Genomic DNA, 24,886 nt, shown 5'->3' with positions numbered 1-24,886 from the left:
ACATGTATGTTTGCTCCCTTAGACATTGTCTTCTTCCTTTTCGTCTCAGTTTCAGAGCTGATTAAGTGATTATAGTCTCTAGTGGTGTGATCACAATTTAATACTTGTCGCTCAAGCCATCGTCTTTCTCCTCAGAAACTTGCTATACTCGAGAATCATTGCTCCCATCGCAACTTCTACCTGATTCGGTTGTCAAGATTCGTACACCACATTCAACAAACTTGCAGTTGTTTAGTCGGCTTTTAAGTTCAAACAATATATCGCTGCCCGCTCCAAGGGATATCTCTTCTTCAGGAAAATCACAATGAAATATACATAGATGTTCCATTTGAATTCTGGGGGATACACAAGGGTTTTTGTAATAGGTAGATCCGCTTTTGCCTGTTATACGACCCCATAAACCAAGATATCGGTATCCTCTTTTCCGTTGATTTGGTAAAACTGTGACGCAAACCTTAAATCTAGAGAATGGAGAAAACGTACTACCATCCCCACGTTGAATGGTCAAGGAATTCCCTCTTGCTCTTTGATTGAACTCTGCAGGCATTACTCTTCCAGGTAAGCATGCAAAGCCATCACGAAATGATTGTTGTATAATTGCTTTCCGTGATTCCCAGTAAGTTTAAAGCAGTTGGTGAAAATGAGTTTCGCATTCGGAGTGTTTAGAGGGCAAGTTACTCTCTCCAATGAATCACAACCGTTAGCCATTAGCAATGTGAGTGAACTTGGGAGCTCGGGTAATGTTGCGAGTTTTTTGCAGCCAGAAAGATATAGGCATTGCAATCTCATAAAACTTTTGATGCAATCTGGAATCTCCTCAATATTAGTATAGCTTAGATTTAGACGCCTTACTCTCGTGGGAGTGAAAGGACGAGACAAGTTCCTTGTTGACACATGCACTGCTTCGTCCTTTGTGTCAATGTTGGTAGTAAGATTTGGGAAACTTCTCAACCGTGAGCAGCCAAACATCTCCAAGTCCTCTAGTTTATGTAAATTCCCAATAGAGAGTGGAAGTTCAACTAAACTCTCGCATCTAGTCAGGCTCAATCTCTCCAAATTTGTAGCATTTGAAAGATTTGGGAGTTGCTTCAACTGTCGAGACCATGACAAATCCAAATTCTTAAGATTATTCAGCATCTGTACGTAAAATCATAAGAAAAAAGAAAAACATCTAGTCAGGTTCAATCTCTCCAAACATAATGAGAATGTAACTAATCATAGCATCTTTGGCCTGCCTATAGCAATCCATTTTTAATATACAAGCTCAGCTCGGATTAAGTTTAGCCTCTATCCAATTCACCATGAACTAATTATAAACTTTTTAATTCCATCCTAATTATTTAATTTATCCCAGTTAAAAAAATTATCGTCAATTACGATTTAAAATCCTCAAATTGTGTTTATTTTCCGCGATTACACTAACTCGAGTTTAATAGATTGGCCCGGCAACACTTTTCAATCCATATTCAAACCCAAAAAAAGTGTTGTCGGGTAAACTCAAGTTAGTGTAATCGCGGAAGAGTGAATACTTTGTTGTTTAACTGATTAAACCTTAAACGAATTCTACTAACACTATAAACCACCAACATAATTTTACTAACACTAGCTTTTCTGTTTGCATCGCCATAAAACTGATAGAACAGTTAATTTATGTTTGTTTATTATTAATTTATTTAATTTAATTTAAATTTAATGATTTTTATTATTTATTATGATTTTTCTATTAATAAAAAGGTAAAAAAAAACTTTATCATCTTCGACTAATCACCGTCCGACCATAAAATTTTCAAGTTTTTATTCAGCCCATTCTATGTGTTTACCATCTGTTTTCTCTTGTATCTTAGAATCTACATTATTTGGTTTATATTCTTCTACTTTATACTTCTCTTGTGCTTTAGGGGCCCATTGGTTTCTCTTGTACTAGGCATGACCACGGTTACGGTTATTGCGGTTATGGTTTATTAACCTCCGGTTACGGTTAGAATATTTCTCTAACCGTAATCTTAACCGTTATATATACGGTTAAATACGGTTACGGTTACAACGGTTACGGTTATTTAATTATTACGATAGCGTTAATATCAAAGACAAAAACTTAGGTATTTTTAACCTTTAGAATAAAAATTTTAATGATGATTATCAAATAATATTTATTTTACAATATATAATATATGTGATTATATACTTTAATATTTATAGTTAATTAGCTATTTTGTTCAGTTAAGTAAACCAACGAATAACTAAATCAATGGTAATAATTATAATGATTGAGTTATTGTTTTATTGACAATACGTATTCCAAACAATACTATAGAAAGGATGTTATGAGAATTAAGAAACGATTACATGAGTAGAAATAATAACTTATAAATTATTTATGATTTGATTTGTGGAAAATGAGTAGTGGACGAATGGAGTGGTTTAAATTTAATAGTGGGCGCATTGAACCATTTAGGGCACCTTTTTAGTGAAATAATTATGTATTTTAGGTTTTAACTGCACGGTTAACTATGCGGTTAACCATGCAGTTAACCGTACGGTTAACTAACGGTTTTGATACGTTACGGTTAGTATAATTTTTAACCGTAACTAATCTATTTTTACGGTTAACGGTTACGGTTATTAACCGTTTTATACGGTTACGGTTGAGAAACGGTCTGGTTACTGTCCGAAATACGGTTACGGTTAGCTTTTGGTCATACCTATTGGTAACGACTGTTACTTTTGGCTTTAAAGACTTTCGCTATAAAAACTTTGGCTGTAGAGACTTTTGCTGTTAGGACTTTGACTGTAAAATTTTTTATAACCAATTGGTAAAACATGTGACCGTAGAAATTACAATTTTAAATAACGATCGAAAATATGGATAAATGGATCTTAATAAACAAGAAAAAGAATTCCATTGTAAATCAAATGAAATTTTTTAAAAATTAGTTATTTAAAATTTTTTATGAGAGTTTTTATACTCATGGGGAAGAGGAAATTAAAAAAATCTATAAGCTTTTATTATTTTTATTTTGAAAACTAGGAATATGTGACTTTAGAAAAAAACTAAAACTAAAGAGTAAAAAAAAAAGAAATGGCTATAGAGACTTTTAAATTAAATAAAGCCATTAAAGTGTGATTGGAAAAATAATGACTTTTAAGACTTTTAAAATTTTTTAAAGCTTCCAAAGTCTTTATCAATTACCCCCTTAGTCTCTAGTTTAAGAGATTTATCAAAAAAATTCATAGTCAAATGGTGAGTAAACGAAGAAGATGAAGTTTTTTTTTTTTTTAGATTTTTATTAATTATAATAAATAAGAAAATTAATTTAAATTTAAATTAAATTAAAAAATTATATTTAACAAACGAAATTGATTGTTCTTTTATTTTTATGGAGGCGCAAACAAAAAAGCTAGTTTGGAAGTTTAAAGTGTTAGTAAAATTATTTTGGTGGTTTATAGTTTAAGTGAAATTCTTTCGAGGTTTAAAGTGTTATCTACTCATATTTTGAGGGTTAGAAATATGATTTTTTTTCGTTTCTAATTGTTGGTATTGAGACAATAATCATGTCAAAAAAGAACATTAATCCTATTAAGATAATCAGGCCTTGAGGCCTGCCTAACAAATTGGTATCTAAAATTTACTAACTTTTTTATTGTTTAATTATGCCAAAAGTTTCGATGGAATTAAAAATTAATTACCGTCACCGGAAGAACATACAGGCAAACTCACAATATTATTTTATCTAAACTTCTATATAAATAGGCTTTGGATAGACTCACAAATCATCTCAAAAACTTTATTTTCATATTTTGTGGGGTTGTAACACAACTTTTGATTGTATCTTTGTTCTACAATGATGTCATTTCATGAGAAAATTGCCAGAATTATATACATGAAAATTATCTGATCAAACTGTTAAATTATTGCTAATCTTGAAAAATAAATATTTTAATAAATTTTCGAGTATATATATTTTTAATAATGATAGGATTTTTATAATATTTTAAAAGAATTATAAAATCATTTGGAAACTTATTTTAAACAATGTTTTATTTGTATGGCGTCAAATCTAAACAAAACACATATAACTAACCTGAGTTCCTTCCCATAACTTCTCGAGCTGGCTATCCCGCATGTGGAGTTCAATGAGATTTTCTGGGCAAAATTTAAGAGGGAGAGTCTTTCTTGGGTATGTAACCTTAGACCAGCTGGAAACTCCATCTCTTCAGGTATGTACACTTTGTCATTTCCATCATATCTTGTCTTGTAAACACGGAGAAATCGAAGATGACGCATTCTTCTAAGAGCTCGGTCGCTAATAATCACTTCTTTGATTCCTGATGTATCAAAGGATATACCCGACACAGCTCGAGTACCCTAAATCAAACAAGGAATAAGTACACTGTTAGCACAATAGATAAATGGAATTAAGCAAATATATGGAACCAAAAAATAAAAATAAAAAGCTAACCGTATCATTTTCAAGGACATCACAGATCTCTCGAGCATCAATTAAGATTTGGCGTTTCCAAGGGTCTTGTCTATGAATGGCTTGTCTACCTACTTGTTGAAGTAACTTGTGCATAACTATTTCCCCTTCAGTTGATATATATATGAGAGATTTATTTAATAAAATTTTCAATCCTTGTTTGATATCCAAGTTATTGTCAGCAAGCATGGCATTTATAAGATCTCCATCTTTATAGTTGAAGAATATTGCAATGTAGAGAAAGAGGGTTTGTTCATCCTCAGCTAAACTTTCATAGCCGACTCTTAGCACATCCTCGATGTCTCGATCAAGAATACTTTCTAGCCTGCGTATTACGTATTCCCATTCGTCTTCATTTTTCCCATGTAAAGAAGAACCCACCACTCGTAGACCTAGTGGAAGGTTACCACAAAGCTGTGTTACACTTTTTGCGAGCTTTTTATAACCATTATATGGATAGCTTTGTTTAAAAGCATATCTACATAAGATCTTGAGAGCTTCCTCATCAGATGGAAACCCCACATTGTACATATTATTGATACCATGTCGCTGCAAAAGATCTTTGTTTTCGGTTGTCACAATAATCCTACTTCCAGGACCAAACCATGTAGTTTCATCAGCCAAAGCTTCTAATTGCTTTATATCATTCACATCATCAAGAATGACAAGCACTTTCTGGTCGCATAACCTTTCCCGTATTACACCTAAATGGCATATCCTCGTACCGTCTTGCTTCAAAAGATTTGAAAGAAAGTGTTCTTGTAAACGCAATTTTGAGCCATACTCATCAAGATCACTATGATAGATCCCCCTAAGGCTTTCCGCAAAACAAGTAAGTTGAAACCTATCAGAGAGTAAGCTTTGCAAAGCTCTAGCAATAGTAGTCTTACCACTGCCTGCAGGACCAGAGATGCCAACCATCATAGTTCCACCATATTCCAAATGTAACAATGACTGCAATTGCGTCATATGATCCTCTAGTCCAACCATGTCATCAAAATCCCTTGATGGTGTATTATTTAACTTTTCTGAAACATCTCTTGCAATCTTCTCAATCATGTTTGCTTCATTATCCCTAACAAGAGAAAATAGGAAATATTGTCTCCATCAAATTGTTTTCACTCTTGAGAAAAATTGATTATAAAGATAAGATAACATTATTCCTTTCCTACCAATTTAAGTTAATATAAAATTAATATTGATTCAACAAGATACTATAATATCCAATGTTCCAAATATTGTTAGGCGGTAGATAACTGTTCAATAGCGGCCTAGCGCCTAGATCGATTGATCAAAGCTTAAGCGGAGTCTACGCGTTAGTAAACTATTTACTTATTTTTTATATTTTTTTCTGATTTTTATGATAAAACATGATCTATAAAATATCAAATGCTGAAAATGTTACTTATTTGAACATGTTATATATAGTAAAACCTCTGTAAATTAATACAGTTAGGACTATAATACTTTATTAATTTATCGAGTTATTAATTTATCGATATACTAATTATCTCGAAAACCAAATTTAGGACCAAAAAAATGTATTGATTTATCGAAGTATTAATTTATCGAGTATTAATTTATAGAGGTTATACTTTATTCACATCTAGTTTACATGAGAACTAAAATAGTTAAGTTACAATTGGTAAGAATTATTTGGGGCTAACTTAAATCATGATTTACAATTTCATTAAACATCTTTTCTATATAAATTTAATTATTTTTTTCACTTAATCAAAACTGTGTTAATTTATTTATAAACCAAAAAAGAAAGAAAAACAAGGTATTAAGAGCAACCACATCGGTTGAAATAAGTTTTTGAGTTTCTTATAAATTAAATATTAATTTTTAATATTAAAAAAAGGACCACTAACAGATAGACAAATGGAGGGAGATAGACAAATAGAGGGAGAGTTTCTAAAATGCCTAGCAACGTACCTTAAAAGAGAAACATCTCTAGTTCTCTCTCCTTTTTTGTATTTCTTTTTACTATTATAATCTTGAGAAACCTTCTTAGAGACCAACGTTGTGGTTGCTCTAAACAGGCTGGTTTAGAGCATCTCTAATGCACATCTCTATATTTTTCTCTATTTTAGAGGAGATTTTGCTGCAATGTATCCCTCTAAAATAAAGTTTCCTCTAAAATAGAGGAGAGAGACATTGGATTACTCTATATATAGAGGCATACATTGTCTCTCTCTTCTCTTTTAGAGGAAACTCTATTTTAGAGGGATACATTGGAGTAAAATCACCTCTAAAATAGAGGAAAATATAGAGATGGGCATTGGAGATTGTTTTAAGGTAACAGATTACTACTAATATTAAATGCTTAAACCAAAAAATCGACTTTCCCTAAAATCGGGGCGTCTAGAGAGGCTCATGAGTGTGTAGCCCGACGCATAGTCTGTAGCCTAGACTGATGTAATAATATCCATTGGTATTGACCAACAAAAATATTCAAAAAATTATTTTTATTTATTTTAATATTAAAAACAAAACTAATATATTCTATATTCAACATAAAGATATTTTGTATATATATTTAATACATTCATTATTATAATTAGTTAGGTTTTTCAATTTAAAAACTAAAATAAAAGTGAAATAAAAATAATTAAGAGAATTACTTGTTTAACATTGTCAATAAAAAACATTAACTTCTTATTTTATAATTTAGACTAAAGAGTCATATATTCAATTTTTTGTAATAAAATTTATTTATTTCACTTTTAGTTTAGTTTTAAAATTAAAAAAAATAACTAATTATTATTATCATACAAAATATATATATATTTTTAAAAATATAGAATGTGTTTTTAAAAATATAGAATGTGTTTTTTTTTATTATACAACACCATAACCGATTAGATAGAATAATTCTTTTTAAAAACATTTAAAATAAATAAAAATATATTTTTTGAATATTTTTGTTGGTCAATGCCGGTCAATACTGGTCAACGATGGTTAACGCCGGATTTTGATGATTAGTGTACCGGAATAAAATGTTCGTGATGTTGACTACATGTCGTCATATAGTTGGTATATGTGGACATGCAATATATTTAGTTCGTGTAGTTGGTTGTACATTTTTAAACTTGGCATGTGTAGCCATGTATTCAGTTATACTTCGTGTAGCGGAGTATCTTTTTTTCAAGAAAGAAAATATTTAAAAGTACATTTATTCCTTCATGTTTTACTCCAAATTTGAGAAATATTCCTTTACTCTACAATATCTCACAAGAGAAGGAACTGGTATTTAATTTATTTACCAAATATTTTATCTAAACGCCAATTGCCAAACGGTTTAATTTTTAGGAATAAAGACAAAAAAAAAAAATCATGGTTTCTTTCCTATTGGCCGGGCTAAAAAAATCATTGAATTCTATATCTATTCACCGTAAATATTCTAATTCATCTTGAAACACTGTAGATTTCTTTTACTTCACCACTTAAAACATAAGAAATATAAAGTATTATTCCCTCTGTTTTCGAATAGTTGTCGTTTTAACTATATGCACACAAATTAAGAAACTATTAATGTTGTTAGTTTTTCAATATAAAAATATCATTAATTATCTACCTAAACATAATTTAACCAATAATAAATCAAGTTGTATAATAAAAATAAATATAAAAAATAAAAAAGTAATAAATTTTGCATCGAAAACTGAAAACGACAACTAATTAAAAACAAAAAAATTTCTCTAAAACGACAACTATTCGAAAACGGAGAGAGTATTAATTAAGCACAAACCAGTTTAGGAATTGTTCGCCGGCTATGTTGCCAACATCGTTCAAAGCTTGGCTCCATTTTGTTTTATCCTCCTTTGTTTTAGGAGCACATGTTTCATTGAAAACACTCCCGAATTCTCCCGTCTGTTTCCGCACATCAGATGGATCTACTCCATAGAAGACAGTCATCACTACTTGCCCTATATCTTCTTTGCACTTCAAAATCTCCAATAACTCATCCAAACACCAGCTTGATGAGGCATAGTTCTTGGAGAACACAACGATCGAGATCCTCGATTCCCTAATCGCTCGGGTGAGTTCAAGCGCGATGGTTTGGCTTCTCTCAATACCTTGATCATTGAACATCGTAATACCATGATAGTTAAACTGTTTGCTTAAATGACTCAGAAATGTTTTACGGACGTCTGGCCCATGGAAACTCGCAAAGACACGGTGTCTCCACGTTCGAAAAGAAGATGAAGAAGAAGAAGAAGCCATGAGATAGCGTAGCGATGAAAGTTCTGATTGCTTATACAAAAATGTCTCTCGATGAGCCATAAATGATGGAGAAAATGAAAGAATGTCATATTGACCATTGACTTTGAGAAAGAGAGATGAAGTTTCTTCGTGTTCAATTCTTCAAGCTTATGGCATAGTTATTGGCTTATTGTAAAATATATCTCCTAGTAAATCATCAATCAAGTAAACAAAAAACGGTGTTACGAGGAAACAAGAAGATTAAGTATTTTATTAAAAAAAATACCATATATATTTGAAGAAATTAAATATTATTGTTATTATTATGAATACTCTTTGTTGTTTGGTCTGAAGTCAAGAATGTGACTTTAGATGTTATGGGGAAAGTCAGTTTCAAAACTCGTTCATTGTAAAGTAGTTTAATCTTGTTCGCTGCGCTTTTGGTTCACTTTTAGTATCGAATCATTCCTACTATAAGGAAGAAAGAAAGATGGCTTATATATATGACTAATTTGTTACGTTGGTCCCTCCTCAAAGCCAAGGAGAATTGTAACTCAAGAACACAATTCTGTTTTTATCAATTTTCAAGTCTACCTCATTACCATGACTTAGAAGTCTTTAAATACACAAAGGAAAGCAAAGGACCGTTCACAAATCATACAAACTAGGAAACATGGAGAAATGGGAATGTGGAGATCAATCCCCTAAAACTTAGGAACGCATGATCGTAATTCTTCTTTTCACTATGAGACCTGTACCAATTCTTCTCCGGTTTAATCTTGGTTATGATCTTATCAATCTGATAGGTCCCAGATATAGGACAATCAATGTTGATCAAGAACAAAGACAAGAACACTGTTAATATTTAAGTAGGAAAGATTGATGAAACCATGATTTAAGATTGGAGAGAAGCAGAAATGTATTGATGAAAGATGTGTTAAAACACAATGAGGAGGCACACACGTTTATATAGAGAACATAATCTAGGTCTGAGATGGGTTGTGCACAAAGACCAAAAGCACCCTCATTCAGCCTTGTAACCCGAGTAACCCGAGTAACCCAAGTAACATGTAACCCGAGTAACCCAAGTAACCTGTAACCCGAGTAACCTACATTTAACCCTTAACTATGACTTAGTTAGTGTTAAATGTCTTCTTGATTAACACTCCCCCTCAAGTTTATACCACAATGCCCAATTGTGTATAAACTTGGCAATTGTATGAATAACCTCATTAAAAACCTAAGCTTGGAAAACCACGTGGGACAAAACCAAGCTTAGGGAAAAAGAGTATTATCCCTACAAGTTGGAGAATATTTTTCAAGGATGTGTCAGGTCTACAAGACCAAGTTTACCATGAATAAATTGGCAAACTTGGTTACTTGCTGCCTTGGTAAAGATATCGGCCAATTGGTCCGAACTCTTAGTGTAACAAGGGAGAATCGTACCATCTTCTATCTTCTCTCTTGTCTTGTGGCAATCCGTCTCTATGTGCTTGGTCCTCTCGTGGAACACGGGATTGGTAGCAATGTGGATGGCTGCTTGATTATCACAATGAAAGGTACGTAATTGGAGTCTTCTGCTCGATCCCGAAGTCTTTAAGTAGAGCTTTTAACCATGTTAACTCATTTGTAAGCTTCTTCATGGCCCTATATTCTGCTTTTGCACTTGAACATGACACCACTTTCTGTTTCTTGGTTTTCCAAGTTACGAGGTTCCCACCAATGAATGTGCAAAAGCCGGTTGTTGCTTGTCTTGTATTGCGATCTCCATTATAATCTGCATCACAATATCCAACAATCTCCGTGCTTGAGTTTCTTCCCATCCAAATGCCTTTACCGGGACTCCCTTTGATATATCTCAGAATCCTCTCCACCAAGCTCCAATGGTAAACTGTAGGGGCTTGCATGTGTTGAGCCACCTGATTCACGGCAAAAGACAAGTCAGGTCGCGTATATGTCAAGTATATAAGCTTACCTACAAGTCTTCTATATTGTTCTGGGCAATGATATGGAGTATCATCTTTCTCCCCCTTTCGATTGACCGTATAGCCTTGCTCCAATGGTGTTTCAACTGGTTTAGCTCCAAGTTTTCCTGTAATCTTTAGGAGATCGAGGGCATATTTCCTTTGTGAGAGAAACAGTCCCTCCTTTGATCTACACACCTCGATCCCTAGAAAGTACTTCAAAACACCCAAATCTTTAATATTAAAAGAAGAATGTAAAGCAGACTTAATAGCTTGGATACCTTCTTTGTTACTTCCCGAGATAATCAAGTCATCAACATAGATTAGAACTACTACGATACCTTGATTATCTTGTTTAGTAAACAAAGTATGGTCAGAATGTGATCTCTTGAAGCCATTCGCCAATAAGGTAGAGCTTAACTTATGATACCAGGCTCTTGGAGACTGTTTTAGTCCATAGATAGCTTTCCGAAGCCTTAAGACCTTTCCCGGAGCCACTATGTCTTCTAAACCCGGCGGAGGTGTCATATAAACTTCTTCTTTCAACTCCCCCTGAAGGAAAGCATTCTTGACATCCATTTGCCACAATTCCCAATCCAAGTTCACAGCCAAAGAGAGAACAACTTTTACGGTGTGTTGCTTAGCTACCGGAGCAAAAGTTTCCCTATAATCATCTCCATAGGTTTGAGTGAATCCTCTTGCAACCAATCTAGCCTTGTGGCTTTCAATTTCACCAGTACTCTTATACTTTATGGTGAATACCCACTTTGAGCTAACACATCTTCCCTTGTGGAAGTTCTTCTTCATCCCATGTATGATTCCGAATCATAGCTTGTACTTCATCATCCACAGCATTAGTCCATTCCTTGCTTTCCTTAGCTTCTTCATAGCTTTGTGGGATAAATTCCACATCTAGCTTACTAATGAAAGCTTTATGTTCCTCGGGAAGAAGGTCAATCGAATATGTTGCTTGGATTGGATGAGCCACGGCTTGGCAATTATAGAGGCACTTCTTCAATTTTCTCTCTCTTGTACTCCTTCTTGGATTCTCCCGAGTATAGATAGGATCTCGTGTTACTGGTGGGGCATGATAAGTCTCATCTCCGCTTGATGATTCAATAATTTCACCTTCACTAGATGGATCTTTCTCTTCCACTTCTTCACTTACCCCTTCTTCTCTACCACTCTCTTGTTGGATATCTTGAGGCTCTTGTGTTGCATTGTCACCACTTTCTTGAGCTTCATTAGTATCAACATTTGGTGTAACTTCCACATCTTCTTGTGAAGAACTAACATTACCCAAATGCTCTAGAATATGTCGGAGACTTTTAGCTCTATCTGAAGTCGAATTAGGCAAATCTTTCACACTTTCCCAACTCTTTTCCCCAAAGTATGCCTTGTCTTCCATAAACTTGACATCCCTTGACACATAATACCGATTGGTGACTGGATCGAAGCACTTGTAACCTTTCTGAGTTGTTGAGTATCCAATAAAAACACACTTATTACTCTTGGGTTCCAGCTTGTTCCTCAAGTCACCTGGGACAAACACAAAACAAAGACTTCCAAAGACCCTCAAATGATCAATGTTAGGGATAGTTTTGTTTAAAATCTGAAATGGAGATTTATCATCAAGGATACGTGTCGGTATTCGATTGATGAGATAACATGCTGTCATCACCGCATCTCCCCAAAACCGCTTTGGCATATGCTTCTGAAATAACATAGCTCTTGCCACCTCCATTAAATGCCTATTCTTCCTCTCAGCAACTCCATTTTGTTGTCGATTGTATGGACAGCTAGTTTGGTGAAGGATTCCGCATTTCTCCAAGTGTTCTTTGAGCTTGTTGCTTGTATATTCACCTCCATTATCTGTTCTAAGAATCTTAATCTTTGCATCAAAGTGATTAGTCACATAGTTTTGAAAGTTTATAAACGCATCATAAACTCTATCCTTAGATGGCATCAAAGTTACCCATGTATACTTAGATTTCTCATCTATAAAAGTGACTAAGTACTTATGATTGTCTCTAGATGCACAAGGTGAAGACCACACATCAGAATGCACAAGGTCAAAACATTTTTCATAAATCGCACTAGACTTAGGAAAAACAGCCTTGCAATGTTTGCCTAATATGCATGCTTCACAATTTGCGCAATCATAAGAAAAACCAGGCATTAATAAACTTAAAGCTCGAGAATGTGGATGGCCAAGTCTCTCATGCCACAATACAACCGATATTTTAACAGAGTTTGCAAAGATAGAAGAAACATTATTCTTAGAAACAGAATTTAAAGAGATGTCTTGAAACACATATAAGTCATCCTTGGTGCTTCCTTGCCCAAACACTTTTCCACTCTCAATATCCTGCAACTTCACGTCATTAGGACTAAAAATAGCTAAACAATTCAAGTCCTTAGTCGTTTTCTTAACAGAGAGAAGATTTGAAGTGAACTTAGGCATATAGAAAGCACTAGACTTCTTATTGAACAAATCTATGCAACCTATGCCTTCTATTGGAACATTATGTCCATTTGCAACTTTAACATTACCTAAGGCCGGTTTAATGTTCTCTAACAACCTAGGATTACTAATCATATGGTGAGAAGCCCCTGAATCTAATACTAATGAATCTTTATCACGAGTATTAGAAGTTAAGAGAGAAATACCGCCAGTGTGTAATTTAGATGCAATGGATTGGAGGAGAGACTCGAGGTCAGCCTTGTTCATGACAATAGTCTCCTGAGCTTGTGAGGTAGATGCGCCACTCTTGCCTTGTGTAATGGCCTGTATCGCTTTCTCTTGCCCGTACTGAACCATAGCTCTTTCTTCATTCTTTGACCCACCATCACTTCCATTAACCGCATTTGCCTTTGGCTTGAAGTTCTTGAATTGTTCTGGTTTTAAATGAGGATGAAGAAGCCAGCATTTATCCTTCAAGTGACCTTTTTTCTTACAATGGTCACAAACCCATGTCTTCTTGTCTTCTTGCTTGACAACTCCAGCCTTGTTTGCAGTCGGGAGACTTCCTTTGCTGTTAAACAGTCCTTGAGCTCCATACTCTTTCTGAATCTTCGCACACGCTTGTTCTAGAGTTGGCACCTTGTCATCTCTTAGTATATGCTGAATCACATCAGTGTAGCTCGAGTTTAGTGTCAGCAAAAAACCGAAGACCAAATCTTGCTCTCTACGATCCTTAAGAGCCTTTGCCTCAGTAGTGAAGGGTCTTAACATCTCAAGCTCAGCTACAAGCGACCTGTACTTTCCGAAGTGAGTGTTGAAATCACTCTCTTCTTGACTTAGCTCACCAAGAGCTTTCTTGATATGGTACACTCGGGTCAGATTAGTCTCATTGCCAAAGACATTAGCTAGAGTGTCCCATAACTCCTTTGAAGTCTCACAATACGAATACCCTTCCAAGATCGCAGCGTCTAGAGAACAATGTAGAGCACTTAAAACATTCAGATCATTCTGCCTCCAAGTATCTTCACTCAAGTTCTCTTCTTTAGCCTTTGCTTCTTCATAGGTATTTTCGATGTATTTAGTGAGTTTCCTTCCTCCCAATACATTTGTTGTGGTTCTCTTCCACAACAGATAGTTGTTACCATTCAACGTGACTGCGAATTTCAAGTCTTTCAAGTCCTTGAACGTATCACTCGTTTTCTGAACTGTGAGAGCCATCTTCAACAGTTTCAGGATGTAATAACCACAAATAAACCGAAAAGTTGTCGACTTTCTTCCCAATAAGCAACCGCAAACAAACCAATCAGCAACTACTACTCTACCAAAGCTTAAGTTCTGAGCCTAGTTCTGAAAGTATCTAAGAATCTCGACCTAAAGAAGATAAAAAGCTCAAACATTTGGATACACAAGACCAAACGCCTGAAAACTTCTCCTCTTCAACCCGCTTTGACACTAATCCACAAAGAACTCAGAAAGGTTGAGGCTTTTATGATGAATAGCTCTGTCACAGACCAGTAGTAACTCTCCTTCACAAACAGATGCTTTTTCGTGAAGAAGTAGAAGAAGAAATCGAACAACTTGTTTAGAAGCCAGATTCGAACAGAGACAAAGAGGAAACAGAGAACCGATGAACCAAAACAGAGTATTTGGAAATCGAAACAGATTATTGAAGAAACAGAAGATGAAGATTAAAGATTAAGAACGTGCTCTGATACCATCACTACAAGAAATGTGAACAACCATAGCACTTAAATATAGCGTTTTTCAATTTTCTGCTATAAATCAGGTACACACTACTTTTTTATAGCGTTTAGTGTTATAATAGGTTATAAGCGGGAATAAATTTTTAGTTGCCCGCTTGTTTTAATTTTTGTGTTGGCAAAAAGCCAAAACACTTAGAAAAAAACAAAAAACTTTCCACAACTTTCTTTATTTCTCTCTAGTGCCGAAGCTTTCTTCTCGATCGTGCCCAAGCTTTCTTTCTCTTTGCCGTCCGTCGCCGCCGTCGTCGTTATTCCGCCGTCGTCGTTATTCCGATCCACTTTCATAGGTTTGTATCGTTCTTCAATCTACTCCCCTCTTCCATGTCTCTTCTTCAATCTTGACTCCCCTCTTCCATTTATCTCTTCTTCAATGTCGATTTAGGTTTATTTTTGGTTAATTTGGGTTTCTCATATACTAATCCTCTCCAAAACTTCTCTGATTTTTGCAGATTTTTGGGTCAGATTTGGCTAAGGTATTAATTAGGGATTTTTAATTTTTTGGTTCACGTTTTCTAATTCGACTTGTTTCCATGAGTAATTGATTTATTGTTCTTGTTATTTGCAGATTCTACAAATCCTTTGTCCAAGAAGACTTGAGCTTAATCGTAAGATTGTGAATCCTTTCTCTCCTTGTTGTTCAATTTTTGTTCGGCCATGTTTGTTAAGGAGATTGAATATGTTAGTAACTTGAATGTCTGATCAATTGAATTTTTATTGTATATAACTGGTCGAGGAGCTGTGTTGTGTTTGGTAATATGGAGAAGTCATGGGTTTGGTTACCTAGGTATGAAACTCTATCATATTCTTATACTTTTAATTTTAAAATGTGTTATTGAGTTACATTGATATTTGGACTTCATGGTTTTCTTTACAGGAATAGCATTGAGTATGTTGAAGGTGCAAATCAATTTGTGAATGCTTCATCGAAAGCTTTGGGTTATCCTTCATCGAAAGCTTTGGGATTAGTCTAAACAAGCTGGATATTCTTAACGCTAGAGACTCACATGTTCAGAAGCTTCTGGCTACACAAGCAGAAATGGCTACCAAGATTGAAGATTTGCAGAGTCAACTTCATTGTTTAGCTGGAAAAAAAGTAAGTTTCACATTTGTTTATCACAATGGTCATAATAGTTTGTAACCAATTATTTTTCCTCTTGGTAGCTATCTGGTGCTGATTTGGATGCTCAATCTAATGTATCAAACACAAACAAAGGAGGAATTAAGTGTAAGATATTGGATTGGTTTTCAAAAGATGAAGTTGTTGTCGGGGAATCAGACAACAACTCTCCAACTGAGCATAACATGGTATATATCTAAATTATTAATATTGCCATTGTTTAAACTATCAATATCAATTATATTACTAATAGGTGCATAACTCTTTAGGACTCTGATGAACAACCGATTTACAACATCTTTGCTTGGAATGGAACTGATATTGTTGCTGAGGGTATATTGATGATCAGTTGATTACACTTTTTAAATTTTGATTCGTTTGTTTCAAATCGTAGTGTTAAATTATGGATTTGATAATTGTGTTTGTAGATCAGGCTATAAACTAGAGAGAGTTTAGTGAAGTGTGACTATTACTCTTTGTTTCTTTACTTTCTTTCTAGTGTGTTGATGCATGTGAGTGAATGTCATATTTATTTGAGTGTGTGATCCTTTGAACTTATTATCAGAATAGTGATAAAGTCGTAGTAAATTGTCTTAAAACTCCAAGCTTTTTGGTTCCTTGTAAGAAAGATAATTTACTACTGAGTTATGTAATTTAAGATGTGACTCTTGATAGATCATTTAAGAAGTAAATTTGCATGTGCAGCTGCCATCAATTATGGGGAAATGGATGACATGAACGCTGTAAACATGATCTTGGTTGGTATCCCCCTTGACGAACCACACTTGAAGAATCATCTGTCTATTCTCGTAAATACAGAGAAGAATGATCTCAAAGCAGGAAGTCTTCCTGTGACCGAATCATACTATCTCATGGGCACAGTAGATCCCACCGGAGAGCTAAAGGAAGATGAAGTATGTGTCATCCTGTATGTTACTCCCCTATTCTCTTACTTTCATTTTGATTTTTACATGGAAACAAGAAACAGTGATTTGCTTTTAGTTGTTCATTTCAGGGTAATCCTGCAGAACTCACTTCGATATCATATGTCTTAGTATGTAACAATCGGGTATTCTTAAAGAGATATGTGAAGAATCACGATGAAAAGCAGCTGGTGACTGAGTTGGTGGCTATATATCGTGCATCATAGATTATAAGGCTTGTCTAGGATCTTGGTTTGTATCTTTGAATATCTGAAAAACCTCAATTTTAGGCTTTTTTAATATCAATTTGATCCGGATCGGAACCGTTTCTCTCACTCTCTCTCTATATATGCTTAAAGTTGTATTTTTGAATCTCTTTTTTGATATATTAGCGTAGAAACAACAATGCAGCCAAAGAGAAAGAGCTGAAGGGGACATGTGAATACAAATTCTATATTTGTTGTATTTTCTGTAGCAGTTAGTTTCTGAACTCCTTGGCAAAAATATATTAAACACAAAAACACATACTTAAAACATTTTAATTGGAAAAATTGAATTAATTATTTTAAGGAATGTACTTTAGATTTCAAGTTAAAAAAAAAAAAAGAAATATAAATAAATATAACCAAATATCTCAAAAAGACATAAATATTTAATTATAATATTAATAATTACAAAAATAATAACAAAGTTATAATTTTAAAGAGTTTAGGGAATAGAGTTTAGGGTTTAGGGTATAGGGTTTAGGGTATGAAATGTATGTTTTAGGTTTTTTGATTATATTTGTTTGAAATAGTAATAATATTAATTATAACAAATAATAACATAAATAAATTTCATTTTTTAAAATAGTTTAGGGTTTAGGGTTTAGGGTTTAGGGTTTAGGGTTTAGTGTTTTAAATAGTAGCTAATATTAATGATATAAAGTATACTATTATAACATAAATGAATTCTATCATTTTATTAATTATAACATCACTAATGTGTTTCAACAATATGATTTACACAATAAGAAGATTAGTGTACATGTATTCTAAGGCAATCATATGTGTTACCTTCAAATTTCTAAAAACGTTGCAAAATATTTTTTTTAAATTGCGAAAAAAATTATATAATCATGTAAATAACTCATAAACATATTAATTAGTCAATATATAATTTTTTAAAAATTATATAAATAGTAAAAACACATTTTTATGCCTATAAACAAAATAAGCCAATCATAATGTTTCATTCGGACTGCTGATGTGGCGAGATCTCAGCCTTTCAAAGGCTTTGGCGGCTGCATGTTTAAGAAAATCTCATCCGTTTATCGCCCAACAAAGGCTTTTTTTCTTTTTGGTTAAAACTTCTCCTTTTTCTTCTTTTCTTCGTATCCTTCAAGTCTTCAACTCTTACATTCTTATGAGAAAACCAAACGTTTGCTTACAGTTTCTTCACATGTGGATCACGGTTGCTACTTTTATTGATTCCGAGCTGTTAGAGTACGGTGGCTCAAGGCGGATTTCAATTGTGTATTTGGGTTTTACATGTCCGGTCATCTCCGTGATGGATATCTAGCGGCAGATCTCGCATCTGAGGGTGGTGACAACGAGAACAATTCTCCGGTTGCGTCGGTTAGGCTTTTAGGGTTAAATCCGGTGTCTTAGATTTGCCTTTGGCAGGATTAACGAAATTCATTGCCATCTCCGACTCGAATCTGAGAGAACCAAAGAAGAAGACGAAGAAGAAGAATGGTCTGTCGAAGGTACTTATAATTTCCATGGGTTCTTATAAACAAAAATTGAAAGAAAATTGTTTATTTGTTCAACTGAATCTAACAATTGTTTTTTGGTTTGATAATCTAAGAGAATCGATTTATAATTCTTTTATTTTGCTTTTCTTATTTTAGTTGAAGATGAAGATGGTAGGCGACAGATCCGGTTGAGGACTGTTCTCTTTGTAGCTGGCAAGTAACAAGCTTCATCGAACGTGAGCAGATCTCATTGTGGCGGCGAGTAGGAAGCTTCATCCGACGGGAAGATCGAACGACCGTCGCCGTGCCGTTATTTTGTCACCGTAACCACTTGTGTAAACTGAAAACCCTAATTTGTTAATGGGCTCTGGGCTTTTTGTTTGTAAAATTGTTAGTTAGGCTTATTAATGGGTTTTGTATTATATATTTGTAATCCATTTTTTATTTTTGGTCTAATTCGGTTCGAAATAACCGAGATAAAAAAAAATTTGGTTTATTTCGGAATTGATTTTAAAACCTATAACCGAACCGAAAAAAGTGAGTACCGAACCGACCCGAACCGAACAATTCGGCAGAATTTTGTAAAACAGAATAAACCAATAAACCGAATAAACCGATCCGATTAACCCGAGATAACCGAACGCCCAGGGCGAAACAAAATCATAACGATTATTACACCTTATTATAAATATTAATAATAGCAACGTCATAAACGCTATCATAGTTTAATTAACTATAGCATTCGCAAAGTCCGCTATCTAAAGTGTCCGACTTTCTATAACGGGCGATGTCAGAGCGCTTAAGGAAACGTTATGGTAGATGAATAATAGCGTTTATCGGCCGCTATTAATACCCACATTTCCTGTAGTGCATGTTAATATTTAAGTAGGAAAGATTGATGAAACCATGATTTAAGATTGGAGAGAAGCAGAAATGTATTGATGAAAGATCACTACAAGAAATACAGCGTTTTCCTACGGCCAAAATCGTAGGAGATTGGTAGGAAATAGACGTTTCCTACCAATTTCCTACGAAAAATATTTGTAGGGAATAACCCGTAGGAAATAGAATTTGGTAGGAAATTCGATGGAAATTTCCTACGAAACCTGTTCGTAGGAAATCGCGTAGGAAATTTCGTAGGAAATTGGTAGGACCTTTTTCACCATTATCCTACCAAATTTTCGTAGGAAATTGTTTCCTTCAACTTTCCTACGAAATATTTCTCACTAATTACGTACCAAAATTATCTTACCAGTTTCCTACGATACGCCTCCTACCAAATTCCTACCATTATCCTTCGAAATTTAAGAGACAATTTTAATAAAATTATTTATATTTATTTGTTACAAATTTTGGTTTTTTTGAATAAATTAAATTTAAAATTCAAAAGAAACTTAAAATTAAATTTAAAATTAAACTCCGTACAAATTAAAATTCATTGTACAATACATTCTAATATAAAGATTAAACACTAATCGATCTACTCTTGAGTCTCGTCGTCGTCTACGCTCGTGTTCGTCGTCTTCGTCGTCTCATTCTGGATTGTCGGTCGTCTCATTCTGGATTGTCGGATGCACAAACAGACTTAAAATCTATGAAAAAAACATAAGAGAATGAGTGACAAGATAAAATGAAAATGAGTTCTCACTGTACCTTGCCTTTGACAAAAACACAGCTTCCATCAACAGCTTTAAAAGACAAGTACTTAGTCACATCTGTATGAATAAGGACACGAACAAGCTTTCCATTTGCCATCATAAACTGGTCCACCACATTGAGAGAGAACAGTTAGTGTCCATGTGAAGTAGTGTCCATTGAGAGAGAACAGTTAGTGTCATTTCAAATGACAACACTAGATTGAAGATACATGAAATGACAACATTAGATTATGTTTGAAAGTGGCTTGAAAAGAAAATGTGGTTACTACACGATCAACAAGGTGCATGAGACATTCTTTGAAACAAATAGTTTATTGACTCTTCTTGTATCGGTTCTGTTATCACATTATAGTATAAGACTTATCAAACAAAATCCATCTTTGTATGCATTCGTAGAAGCAGAAGTTGGTTCTTAAGTTCTACCATATAAAGAGAATAATTAATAAGTAGCAAATCATTAGCTAATTCAAATAAGAAAACAGAGGTTTAGTTGAATCTCTAACTCAACAAAAGCAAATCAACAACAACAGCAACAACCTGTGTTTTAAATAGCGCAAGGCGAGGCAAGGCGCTGGGGGGCTTAGTTTGAGCCTTGAGCCTAGGCGCTGGAGCCTCTGAGCCTTGGCCGTTTGAGGCGCAACTACAAAATAAAACAGTAGGTTAGATATATTCATTGATTCATAAGCATCTCTAGAACAATTTGTGAGTCTGAAAAGAGATTAGGTTAGACGATTTCGCATTTCTCCTCTTAAATCAAACGGATCGAGCGAGAGTTCTCTGATTTCGCCTTATGCGATACACGAGCAAGAGAAAGAGAGAGACATGGGACAAAAATAAAAAACACGGATGAATTGTTTTTTTGTTTTTTTATAATGAATAACTTAAGCTATGAAAATTTGAATTATTCAAAACTATACAATTATTTCCCCATAATTTTCCTTCGCATTTCCTACGCGATTTCCTACGAAGATCTGTTCGTAGGAAATTGGAAAGAAATATACCTTCGTATTTCCTACCAATTTTTTCCTATGCCTTTCCTTCCATTTTCTTACAAAATTTTCTTCGACATTTTTTTTTCGTAGGATTTTCGTAGGAAATTTCCTACGAACTTCTTACGACTTTTGTCGTAAGAAATTTCATTCGAATTTCCTACGAAATATATATTTCATAACAAATACGTAGGAATTTGGTAGGAAATTATTCCTACCAAATATTTGGTAAGGAATTTGGTAGGAAAAGGCTATGTTTTCTTATAGTGGATGTGTTAAAACACAATGAGGAGGCATACACGTTTATATAGAAAACATAATCTAGGTCTGAGATGGGTTGTGCACAAAGACCAAAAACACCCTCATTCAGCCTTGTAACCCGAGTAACCCAAGTAACCTGTAACCCGAGTAACCCAAGTAACCTGTAACCCGAGTAACCTACATTTAACCCTTAACTATGACTTAGTTAGTGTTAAATGTCTTCTTGATTAACAAACACTTTGGTTCTCAAAGACTTTAGAACAAGTTACTATAATTTTTCTCTTCCCTTAGATTGTGCAATAAACATGCTTAAATACACAAGAAAATAAAGTAACAACTAAGGCACGTGAAACGTGGGTAAGTAAACACATTGCCACTAACTACAATAATTAAAATAACGAAAACTCTTGGCCACGTAATCTTCTTCCTCAATTTGTATCTCATCATAATTCCACGAGTTAACCTCTGTAACATAAACGGAAATTAACCATAGTACGGTGATAATGACACACCATCTAAAAGTTGTCTGGTACGATAACAGTGACATTCTATCTTAATTGATAATTGATATAGTCTTTATTTTATTCAGTGTTCAAGAAAGCACTAGGCGCTAATCGGAACCTAGGCGATTTTTTAGGCGGTTTAGACATTTATAACATAAAATATTATAAATATAATATTATATATAAAAGTTATATAAAATATCTATATAAAACTAAAAATTATGAAATTATAAACAAAAATTAGATAAAACATTTATTTATATTTATATTAAACAATATATGAATATTTATAACTATATATATAAATAAAACTCTAATTAAAATTGAAAAAATACATTAAACAAGATCTGTGTAATTTTAGGCGGTCAAGGCGGTTATCTAGGCGTCGCATAAGAGCCTAGCGCCTAGTCGGGGCCTAGGCGACCGCCTAGACCGCTTTTTAGAACACTGATTTTATTACTACTGGACTGGCGACATAATAGGAAATTAAAAGATAACCTTTCGTGTTTAACAAGAGGTGTTGTGTCAACCTTATAAACAAAACAAAAAAAGAGTTGGCGTTAATTAGACATAAGAAAATTGCATCTAAATTCTAATAGGATAGAAGCATCAGGGATTGGGTATGTAACCTCTTTTTACTTACTTTATGGCTAAAATAGGTCTGAATTTCATACATCCTGCATAAACTTGAGGTTTTCTTCTAAAATCATCCCGAGTGTTGCGGCGTAGATATATAATGAAATACTGGCTAACAAAGATTACTTAGCTTCAAAACGATGACATTATTGTTATGATGATTCAGTTTTACCAAGACAAATCTGAACATCATCGTCAACTTTATGTGGACTCCACGTCCTAAAATAAACAGCCGTGGTGAAAGATGTCTCTGTGTCTTGGTCGATAGTTTTATGAACTCTTGATGTGTTCTTGTTTCAAAGAGCAAAACAAATCAAAGAAACAAAAACTACTTTTTTTTTTTTTTCTTTTTTTTTTTTTGCTAAGAAGGTAAATATTTCATTAAAATGAAAATAGTATAGGAATACAACAATGAAAGATCATAAACCTATGAAAGTAGCCTCTGAGAAGAACAATAGAAAAAACCAAAACGTTTTGCCATGCTTGACACGCCACAACAACCACTTCCCAACCCACCAGCTGCTGTTTTCAGGCAAAGATGAGACAATAGAGAAGCAACCATCCAAAAAAAAACGCCAAGCTTAATCATTCACGGAGGTAGTCCAAATGAGCTATGAAGTGATACCCGGAAAGCCTATCTAATAGTGAGAAGCGAGGCTTCAACGACCGTTTGCATCTAAAGAGCGTCGGCAGCCACCGTATGCACAGCAGAGGATCTCCATCGCAGGCACCAAAACACCACTCCAAAGCTCACATCTCTGCCGGAAGAAGAGAAACTACTCGTTGGAAACACCACTCCAAAGCTTCTTTGAAAAGAAGGTTTCAGGATAAGAAATAGCAAGTAGTCGAGAAATCCAACAGTCTCATGAAATCTCTATGAATGTTTTCTCAGCTTCAACAGATTGTGAAGAATCTGACCAAATGAGGTACTTATAAAGATTTAAAGCAATATCGGTTTCTTTTAGAAAGACCCAAGTTCTCTAAATATAAAATTTTTTACTTGTGACGTATAACAAAGCGTACAACGATATCGATGCCAAATCTCTTTCTCTAGCTTTTTCAGCTTTTCTCCTAAACCAAACAAAGTTCAAACTTGAGAAAGAACAATTGATAATCAAGAAAACAAGTAAGCAGTCTTTATACCTTGTGGCATCCATGTTAGACCAACTGATCAGTCTCGTCTCGTACGACTACCAATAACCATCCATAAATAATTTTCTGTTCTTCAGCTAAACTTTGACAAATACTCGCGCTCGGCTCTAGCAGCTACTAACTTCATTTCTAAACTTGAAATAAATTTATCCAAGATCCTGTTTTCGAATTGACAAATAAAGTTATCAATCAAAGTTTAACTATATGAAGTTTAACATATATATAGCTTGCTAACAGATTGTAGTTGTAAAATATCTGAATGAGTTATACCCCATACTATCACACAGCAAATGCTTCACATACTATAGTTTTCCCTGCTTAGAGAAATAAACCAAAATTAATGTCTGAGAACGACGTTTTCTATCATTACGGATCCTGGTGTTATGAATATACTAAAAAGTAAAAACTGATGAACTTGTTAGGCTACAAAAGTTATGATAACTGCAGGTTTAAGAGCTCAGGTAAAGAATGTCACAACTACAATTTGCTAATTCATACAGGAGGAAACAAGATGGATGCAGATCACGTACCGCAAGGCTTAATACAATAGCCAACCTTTAGAGGCCACTCTCAGACTTACTCACTTGTCTCTACAGAATATCCAATGCATGGAAGATATCAAATGATTATAGCATCACAAACTCATCACTGCTGAAATTTAAGCATGTCTCAATGGAGTTGGCTTTCTTCTGCTCCGAAGCTCCGATAATGCATGGAGGATATCACATGATAAAATCAGCACAAACTCATCAGTGTTGAATCCTAAGTATATCTCAATGGAGTTGGCTTTCTTCTGCTCCGAAGCTCCAATAATACAATGCGGAAACTTCTTGAACACAGAGAGGACTTTTTTTCTTTTTATACAGTCGTTTTTGGGTTTCTCTCTTCAGATTTGTAGCCGTCGTCTTCCTCAGACACTTCCTTGATACGGATTCGTGTTCACCGATGATATCCTCATCTTTGTCGCTTGACGCTTCTGAAGATTTAGATTCATACCCCTCTGGCCCTCTTCATCATCTTCTGCAGGATTCAGA

General features: G+C 34.3%; 2 protein-coding genes and 2 long non-coding RNA genes across 6 annotated transcripts; 2 read left to right on the top strand and 2 right to left on the bottom strand.

The window, feature by feature from the left end:
• Positions 1 to 142: 142 nt before the first annotated feature.
• On the bottom strand, positions 143 to 8,708 carry LOC9328038 (disease resistance protein RML1A). Its single transcript, XM_021010600.1, is given in 6 exon segments — positions 143 to 612; positions 615 to 1,137; positions 4,083 to 4,183; positions 4,186 to 4,366; positions 4,461 to 5,553; positions 8,233 to 8,708. Coding segments are annotated over 6 exon segments (2,844 nt in total).
• Positions 8,709 to 15,489: 6,781 nt separating this feature from the next.
• Positions 15,490 to 17,290, top strand: LOC110224791. 3 transcript variants are annotated; one of them, XM_021011977.1, is made up of 6 exons: positions 15,490 to 15,662; positions 15,753 to 15,971; positions 16,040 to 16,183; positions 16,265 to 16,328; positions 16,701 to 16,923; positions 17,011 to 17,290. In XM_021011977.1, the coding sequence occupies exons 2-6, from the start codon at positions 15,915 to 15,917 to the stop codon at positions 17,048 to 17,050; spliced, it is 528 nt and encodes a 175-aa protein (XP_020867636.1). In that variant the 5' UTR covers positions 15,490 to 15,662; positions 15,753 to 15,914; the 3' UTR covers positions 17,051 to 17,290. The 3 variants fall into 3 exon arrangements, 2 of the variants coding, with proteins under 2 accessions (XP_020867636.1, XP_020867635.1); XM_021011976.1 differs by having other exon boundaries at positions 16,998 to 17,290; XR_002329284.1 differs by lacking the exon at positions 16,265 to 16,328.
• Positions 17,291 to 18,173: 883 nt separating this feature from the next.
• Positions 18,174 to 19,109, top strand: LOC110224795. The gene is made up of 2 exons (XR_002329289.1): positions 18,174 to 18,665; positions 18,810 to 19,109. It is a non-coding gene; the product is annotated as an uncharacterized LOC110224795 (long non-coding RNA).
• Positions 19,110 to 20,035: 926 nt separating this feature from the next.
• LOC9328037 lies at positions 20,036 to 21,240 on the bottom strand. The gene is made up of 2 exons (XR_002329288.1): positions 20,307 to 21,240; positions 20,036 to 20,212 (listed from the first exon to the last, which is right to left on the bottom strand). It is a non-coding gene; the product is annotated as an uncharacterized LOC9328037 (long non-coding RNA).
• Positions 21,241 to 24,886: the final 3,646 nt, after the last annotated feature.

This window comes from Arabidopsis lyrata (genome assembly GCF_000004255.2).
Source record: "Arabidopsis lyrata subsp. lyrata unplaced genomic scaffold ARALYscaffold_1, whole genome shotgun sequence".
NCBI classification, from domain to species: Eukaryota; Viridiplantae; Streptophyta; class Magnoliopsida; order Brassicales; family Brassicaceae; genus Arabidopsis; species Arabidopsis lyrata.
This window is presented reverse-complemented; position numbering and strand designations above follow the sequence as displayed.

Excerpts from the sequence above, each read along its gene's own strand:
- LOC110224791 (XM_021011976.1), top strand. The coding sequence starts at position 15,915 with ATGGCTACCAAGATTGAAGATTTGCAGAGTCAACTTCATTGTTTAGCT. Across the intron at positions 15,972-16,039 it reads ATTGTTTAGCTGGAAAAAAA|CTATCTGGTGCTGATTTGGA; the intron begins GTAAGTTTCACA and ends TCCTCTTGGTAG. Across the intron at positions 16,924-16,997 it reads GATGAAGTATGTGTCATCCT|TTGTTCATTTCAGGGTAATC; the intron begins GTATGTTACTCC and ends ATTTGCTTTTAG.